Raw genomic sequence first — 8,279 nt, forward strand, 5'->3', positions numbered from 1 at the left:
TGGCTTGGGAGCCGTTGGCGCGCCGAGCCAGCTCCGTGACCCGCGGTCCTCCCTCTGAGTCTAACCTACAGTCTGGTTGTCTTCCATTCCTGGTTGACGGTGCAATCTTCTGTTTGGGTCATTGCTCTTTGTGGGACTGGCAGGGGTTGAGAACCAAAGAGGCCTTTTGCCTTTTTGAGAATGTTCATGGCAGTCTGCCCTTAATCCGGTTTGGCTTCGGATACTACATTTCCGATACTTGCCTCTTTTTTTTTTTTTTTAAGTGGAATGGTTGTTCTTTCTCTAAGATGTGCTGGAAGATTAGCCCAAGGAGTAGTCTGTCCATTGCATATTTAGATGTCTTGCATTTCCCTGCCTTTCCCAAGCCTCCCCTCTGTGTGTCTCTGCCTCCACCCTGCCTCTGGCCCCAACCTCCTCATTGTTTCTCTCGGTGGGTAACAAAAGTGGTGTTTTTGTTGGCTTGTTTTGTTCTGTTTTTTTTTGTTTGTTTTTTTTTTAAACAATTTACTATTTTGTGTTGGCTTTGTTATTTTGGGAATACGCACAGCAAACACATACAGCAGTTCGAATTTCTCCGCCTACGATTCAGTGGCTTTGATTCTATTCTTCAAGCTCTGAAACCCGCCTCACTCTCCTTTGCTGAGTGGGCCTCCCCTGGTACAAGTACACAGCCCTGAATCATCAGGTTCCCATCTGATCTTCTGAGCTGCATTGTCAGTTTGATCCCATAGACACACAGGTCTTAAAGGAGCATGATGTTCAAGGCAGAAGAACTTCATCACTGGTCAAGCGAGGCTATTTGGTTTTAAAAAGATGTTGGGATATTTCTGGTTTTAGGTTTAGAAATGGTCTTACAGCGGCTAGTGTCTGGGGTCCATCCAGCCTGCAGATGTGTTGGAGCCATTGAGAATTTGAAATGCTGCCCTACATTTCCCCCCTTTTGATCAGGAGTCTTCTGTAGAATCTCTGAACAAACTAAACTGCCCAGGAGTGGTAGCCAGCTAGGAGTTCAGTCAGCAATGAAGCTCTTGAGCTTCCTTCCTTCTCAAAGAAGACTTGCTGGTGACTTGAATTAAAGAACTTCAGGGAGCAGATGTTTCGCCGCAGGTGGAATTGAGGGCATTGCATCAAGGCATCCTTTTGCTAGGCCTCTGACATATGTTAGGACCTTGACCACATTGGCTCCTTCGCTGGCTATTAGTGTCCCATCTCCACAATGAGGGCAATGCATACGCCCCCTCTCAGCTTGGACGAGCTTGGCGTCTCTGCCTTATTCATTCTTTCTCAATTTGAGGGCCACCTCTTTCCCTTCACCAAGAGAATGGTGAGCTTGATGCATGCATGGCCAAAGTAAACACATTGGTTTGTGGGTTTTTTCGCTTTCATACTTTCATTTATGTTTTATTTAAGCAATAAATACACGTGGGAAAGCATCAAAGGGTAGCAGAGGAAAAGGAAAATCTCCTCCCATCTCAGGCACCCAATTTCCTCTCCAGAGGCACACACCCTGCCATCGTTCTCTTGTGCTTCTTTCCAGAGACATTTGGTGCAGACACACCGCCCAGATAGCATGCCCATGCTCATGTTGTGCACAGTACTGCAGTGAGCGCCCTGACACACCCTGCTGTTGGTGTGCGCTGTGCTTTGGAAACAAAGCCACGATCAAGTTCCACTCTTTCTCAGTCTCTACAGTTACTACTAACCAGAGAGGCTGCATCTGAATGATCAACACAAAAACTATGTGAGTGGCACAAAACCAGCTGTGTTAGGCTGGGTTGGATAGAGAAACAAATCCAGAGACACTCACAGATGTGTAAGAGAGAGAGCGTTATATCACAGGGCAATCGTGTATTGAGAAAACATCTCAGACCAGTCCACATCAAGTCCATAGTCTGGTATTAGACCATATGTCCGATATTAGCCCACAAAATCCTCTTTGGACTCACGCAGCACATGCAATCATGCAGAACGCAGGAAGATCACAGGCCAGTGGGTGCAGAGTCTTGTGGATCCAGTAGTGGTGGAAGCATCTCAGCGCTTTCAAGGGTCTCCATGTGGCTCCTCCAGCTTTCTGAGTGTGTCTCTTCCACAGGAAGATGAAGGGGGAGAGAGAGAGAGAGAAAGGGACCCGCCTCCAGGGAGAAAGAGAGGAAGTTCCCAGAATCCTCATGAGAAGGCCACACCCACAAGAAGGCATCATCAGGCCGTGACCTGATTGACAGGCTAGACTCCACCCCTATATTATTTATCCAGTATAGAGCACATGAAATGATGTAACTTCCACACCAGCCTCTTCAGCGTTCTTGGGGAGTCACTCTACGGAGGTCTGTAGAATGCCTGGTGTTTTGAAGACTAGCATAGATTGATTTAGAAGAGGGCTTCTTCACATCCTAAGCTCCCCAGATAAGGGTTCAGGCCCTAATCCGCCGGGCAGTATCTGGTTTGAATAACAGAGTCCACTGTGAGGACACCTGATGCAATGTTTTGTGCACTGACTAGGGCGGTCTGTGTCGGTCACAGAAGATGCTCATCATCCAGTCTGTTTATCATGTCAGTATGCTTAGACCTGCACCGGTTTCTCTTAACTTCTCTAAGTACGTATGAAAATCAGCATAGAGTTAATAACTCGAATCTTCCATGCCTCGCTGTTCGAATCTGGGGATTTCTGGTTTTGGAACTAATCAGTCTACACTTTTCTCTTGAGACATAACTGGACATCTTTTTTCTTGTTGTTTTAAAGAAAAATGGGCACTTATGTTTTCAGAAAGATTCAGAAATGCCTATACCTTGAAATAATCACTATATTCCCGTGATGCCTCTCTCTTCTGACCTGGCGTGCTTTATGAATGAAGCCCTTTGTATACCTGGATTTCATCTTACTTGAATGTATCGCCCCTGACCTCCCTCCACAGTGCGTCAGCCAGAGATCGCAGTGATGCTCTCACAAGTTAGAGAAGCGAGACACCCATGTGGGTAATTTGGTATCGATCAAATAAATTACTTGCACTTCTAAAAATTTACTCTTCAGTTTTCAAACTAAGAGCTTAAGACCCAGCCAATGAGTTTTACTCATTTGTCAGATCATCTCCTGAGCACGCCCACTTTCTGTCGTGGTGCCAGCAGGAAATATTTGCAACTAGAGCAAATTCAGGTTGGGTCAAGAGAGAGATAAACTGACCGAGTATCCTAGTGCCCCGTGGTTCGGTCCACATAAATCAAGTTTACAGTGATCTCTGTGTCTGAGTCCTTTGCCTGTGTCTAGAGGGGACCTGCCGGAGGCTCAATCTGACCAGACACTCTGTAGATAGATTCTGGGTTCCCACTGGCCTCCATAGCCTCCCACAAACTGAGTGCTCGCAAGCTAAGCTCTGAGACTTTCCCCTTCATCATACCTGGACTTTGTTACTTCATCTTTGGATCACACAGGCTGGTGTGCTTCTTCCGTATGGACTTAGTTGATACCTCACTTAGATGGCTGCTTGTTTGAATACAAGCCTTTGAGACCCCGGACGCTATTTCCAATTGGTAGCTGGGCAGCCTCTGCTTTTGAAGAGGTGAATTTCTAACATCTTTTCATCCTGAGGAAGTAGCTGCTTTTGAATTCTTTCACCAATATTTTATAGACTATTCAGTGTTTATATGTTAGAATAGACATTTATACATAAAAATATTTATGTTTTGTATGTGAATGAATATATATATATATATATATATATATTCTTACATAGTCACACACACGTTTATTCACATATACATGTATATCCCAAAATCTAGGTATCTAGTTCTGTTTTCATACAATCTGATTTTTTTATGTGTGGGCCACAACGACTAGCTCTTAACCACCAGGTCAAGATGCACTCACTCCCTGCCACCGAGGCAGTTCTGCCTTGTAGCCACTCCATAAGAGAGGTTGGCATTACCCCTTTGTGTCACCGAGGTGGTAGCTCTTTGTGGGAGTAGAAAGCCTCATCCTTCTCCCACTCAGTGGCTGGTGGTTTTGAACCGTTTTCCTTGTACTTAGCAACCCAGTACGTAACCGCGACACCACAAGGTCTCCCTGCCAGGTCCGCAAATGCCGTCGTTGGTATCCTTCTGTAAAGTGAATTTTTTAAACAGTGAGTGGTTTTTAAAATAGTCTACCATTCAAATTTGCCCAATTCTCACAATAAGGACAGACACACCTTTCCATTTATTTGCGCACACAGCGGGGCCCGAGATGACAAGGTGTTGTTTCATACGCTCACTTCTTTTCCGAGAAAAGATCTCGCTCAACTTTTGCCATCTTTGCTTCTGTTGCCCGTTTGTGACACAGTGATTAGCATGGTGACATATTTTAACTGAAGATCCAGAAATGACATGTCATAGATCTTTCAGTACATCGCACTGAGAGACGTTCGATAAGTAAATTTTCAAGTAGCCCAGTCAACGGCTTATGTGACCTTGGCAATGGCACCCCAGGTAGTGCGGTGCTGGCAACAGAGCAGACGATCTGCTTCTCCTGAGCATGGTGTTCTGTAGGACAGCCAATGAGAGATCTCTTCATCACAGCACATTGTGGACAGTCTGCTGTGGTCCCTGGAGACAGGGAAGGGTGGGAATTAGGATGTTAAACAGCGTGCAAAAACAGGAACGAGGAGCGTCCGGAGTGGGCCTGGAGCGGAGCCCCCAGGAGCCACATGAAGGTGGCCATGACTGACTGGTGGGTGGTGGCATGCCCTGGGAGGACCCAGGGCGCAGGGCGTTCAAGTCTCCTCGTCTGCACAGCACACAGTGGGCCTGGCCGCTAATCTGTATGTTCCTGCCTCCCTTTAGTGATGAATCAACACCAGCAGCAAATGGCAGCCAATAGCCTGAGCCCGCCGAGCCACCCTGCTCAGAACACACCCGCAGGGCTCATGCCCATGCCCAACGCGCTGACCACGCAGCAGCAGCAGCAGCAGAAGCTGCGCCTGCAGAGAATCCAGATGGAGAGAGAGAGGATCCGAATGCGCCAAGAGGAGCTCATGAGGCAGGTGAGCTTCCACGGCGTGCTGCGGCGCCAGGGCTTGGTGGCCCTGGGAGTCAAGGCTGCGATGGTGTTTGCAATCAGGGCAAACCTTTCCCTCAAAGCCAGTTTCTTCCCCTAAGAATCTGTCTACACGGCCTTCAGAGCTGAATTGATGAGGGTAGGGTCTAGTTATGTGAGTGTGGCTGCTAACATTGGCTTCCACTGCTGGTTTTCCAAAAGGGAGGAGAGAGAGAATGGAGAGAAAGGGGCACGTGTTAATGACCAATTGCTGTTGAACAAAATTTCCCCAAACCCAGTGGCTTAGAACGATAGCTTTTTAAGTTTTTTAATGCAATCACACAACTGCGTGGGACAGGAATTTGGGCAGGGCTCAGCGTGCCTAGTCTTCTGTTCTCTGTGGGGTGGCGGAGTGATATGTAGCTGGTGGGTTGAGCCGGCCTGCAGGGTCCCAGGTGGCCGCCCTCCTGTGTGTGGCACCGTGGCGAGAGAAGCTGGAAGACAGTCACCTGTCCGTGCTCCGGGCTTCAGTCTTGACTGAGCCGGGTCTTCGGCTCTCCTCTCGCTGGCACCGGCCACCCAGGGCAGCTCAGATTCTCCCAGAAGCAATGTCCCAAGAGACAGGGAGGGGGAGCTGCCAGTTCCCAGGGCCAGGCTCGGGAGGCTGTCACAGGGTCACTGTAGCCAGATTCCTTGGGGTCCAAACAGTGGCAGGGCACACCCGGATGAAAGCAGATGGTGGAGGGGACATTCCTTGGGGAGACAGAAGCCCTGTCTGCCAGGGTGCATAGGAAGAGGGTGGGGAAGGGGCAAGGGAGAAGGGAAATGGTGTTACCCTGAACGTTGACAGTGAGCTCTGCCATCCTCCTTTCATTCCTTGGCTGCGGTGTGTCCACCGTGTGTCAGGCCGAGCCTGACCCGTCAGAAACATGTTTGGGAGGGAAGGGGCCCCCCCACTACCCTCCTCCCCCCTCATGGCTGGGCACGCGGAAGAGCAGAGACGCCTTCTTCTGCGCTGCAAAACGAACGTAGCCCGTGTTTGCGGATCTCGCTGGCTGCATCTTGGGGAGGAGAGCTTCCGTTTGTCCTTCTCATTCTTCAGACGTTGCTCCGTGACTCGTGGCCCGAGATGCATGGGTCACCCCTTTCCTCCGGTTTAAGGAAGTGGGTGATTCGGACTGTTCCGGAGAACTGTACTCCGAGCAAGAGGCATCCTCCTTGTCAACACATTTTATTTTATTTTTAAGTTCCCTCTGGTGCTTTCAAGAGTATGCATCCGTGCGGTGGCGGGGTGGCATGTAGCTGGTGGGTTGAGCCGGCCTGCAGGGTCCCAGGTGGCCGCCCTCCTGTGTGTGGCACCGTGGCGAGAGAAGCCGGAAGACTGCCACACGCCCATGCCCCGGGCTTCCGTCCTGACTGAGCCGGGTCTAGCTCGTCATTCCTTATTCCAGACACGAGTAATATTATTTCCCTTCAAAGCAATGCTAGGGCCGTATAATGTCAGATAGAGTGTGGGTGAAAAATAGTGCCTTAGACATGACTCCTAAGCTCAGTGCCCCTGAGCCGGTGCTGCAGATGGGAGACATGGTGTGCTCTGCCACCCAGCGTCCATCCCTCTGGAGTTGAGAACTGCGAGCCGAGGCCTCCCGCAGCTTCACGGGGCCTGCAGCTCGACGCCCGAACTTGCACACTTGTTTCACGGGGGCCGGTGTTTCTTCTGTTTTCAGACATATAATATCATGTCTCTGGGCAGGAAACAATATCCTTGGGAGAATTCCAGGTGGGATAGTTTTTCTTACTTGACATTGTAGTGTAAACCACTCAGGGTCACAGTGGCATTTATAAATTCCTAGGGTGAGACATCTTGATTTTGGTTGGATTTGGGTTTTTACACAAAGCTATAACCCTTCTGCTCATCTCCCAAACCAAAATCTCTTTCTCGGCTTCCAACTTCCCCTAGGTGTCTCGTGTGCCTGCCCTACCTCTGTCTGCCCACAGAAAGCATTTCTGAAAAAGGGGTGGGGAGGGGCGACCGTAAAGAATAGTTCTCTGGGCATTTGCTGAGAGACCTGAATGTTGAGGTGGGGGTGGTGCGCATCACCTTGGGGGGGTTCCTGTGGTGTGGTGCTCAGCCTCACTGTGTCCGGGCGAGACCAGGCCGGGCCCAAGGAGCTGCACAGGAGGAAGGCTAAGTGGCATCTGATCTACCTGCTTAGCTGCCCTGCAACATCTGGTAGAAACATGTAGGGATGGGAGAAGGATCGCCTGGGTGAGGTGTCAAGATGACCTACATTAACGCTCTTTTACTAGCACCCTGCCCTGGGGAATCAGCAACTGCCTGGCCTGTGTCCTTGGAGTCAGCCTGCTGTCCTTGGCTTTTGGAGCGCCTCGTTCCACAACCTGTGTGCTCCGGGTGGCTCCCCCTCCAGGCAGGCCTAGACCCACCGTGAAAGAGAAGTCCCAGGCGGAGACCCTAGCTCGGGTTTTTCCACAGGATGGGTAGGTTGGCCATCCTGAACCACTGGGCGAATTTGATCAGTCGATAATGAAGATGAAAATGTCCCAGGAATGGGTGCGTGCAGGGTCTTTTCTTCTTACTCCTGGAGCGGGGCCTCACTCACTTCCCACCTCTCAGATATCAGCCAATACCACAATCGTAAGAGACAAACAAACCAAAGAGGCTCCGGCCGTTTGCTCATTAACGATGGGGTCTGGCAGTAACTTCCGCAGAGGTCTAAGGCCAGAGTGACTGGCCGGCTGTGGTGTCAACCTGGCTGGGCCTTGCTTCTGGGGGTGGGTGGCCTTGGGTGGCCTTGGCAGTTGTGTAGTGATGTGCTCATGGAGTCATGCTCCGTTTGCATTACTTCCACGTAATGCTAGTGTTTTGCGTTAACCTGGCCCGGGAGCCTGACCAGGTCATAAGTGAGGAGAGGGTGTCGTCTAACGCCGCTGCCCTGTGGAATGAACAGCTCTTCCTGTTGTACCGTCTGACATGCACACGGTGATGCGAAGAATCTATGAGCTCTGAAATTCTACCGGACCATGAACCAAAAAACGGATGTGAGGCAAGTCTGATTACAAATCTATCGTGAGCCCCCTGCGTTTCTTCAGGATAGAAGAGCTTTCTCTGTTGTTTATTTGTTTCCTTTTCTGCTGTCTTTCCTTTATCGCCACCTTTACGCATTCCACCAATATGTACCTAATGAAAAGTAACAGGAAGATAAAGAGGGCGTTAAAACACACACACACACACACACACACACACACACACACA

The 8,279-nt window shown here is 49.8% G+C and overlaps 1 protein-coding gene across 2 annotated transcripts in view; it reads left to right on the forward strand.

The window, feature by feature from the left end:
* WWTR1 (WW domain containing transcription regulator 1) overlaps positions 1-8,279 on the forward strand; it is a 138,343-nt gene that overhangs the window by 111,003 nt on the left and 19,061 nt on the right. For both annotated transcript variants that reach the window (XM_045295084.1, XM_004708533.2), the window contains one exon: positions 4,813-5,012. In XM_045295084.1, the coding sequence (XP_045151019.1) occupies positions 4,813-5,012 (200 nt within the window). The remainder of the gene's footprint in view (positions 1-4,812; positions 5,013-8,279) is intronic.

The sequence above is a fragment of the Echinops telfairi genome, unplaced genomic scaffold (genome assembly GCF_000313985.2).
Source record: "Echinops telfairi isolate 266 unplaced genomic scaffold, ASM31398v2 ScPeMD7_4225;HRSCAF=4972, whole genome shotgun sequence".
Classification (NCBI taxonomy): Eukaryota; Metazoa; Chordata; class Mammalia; order Afrosoricida; family Tenrecidae; genus Echinops; species Echinops telfairi.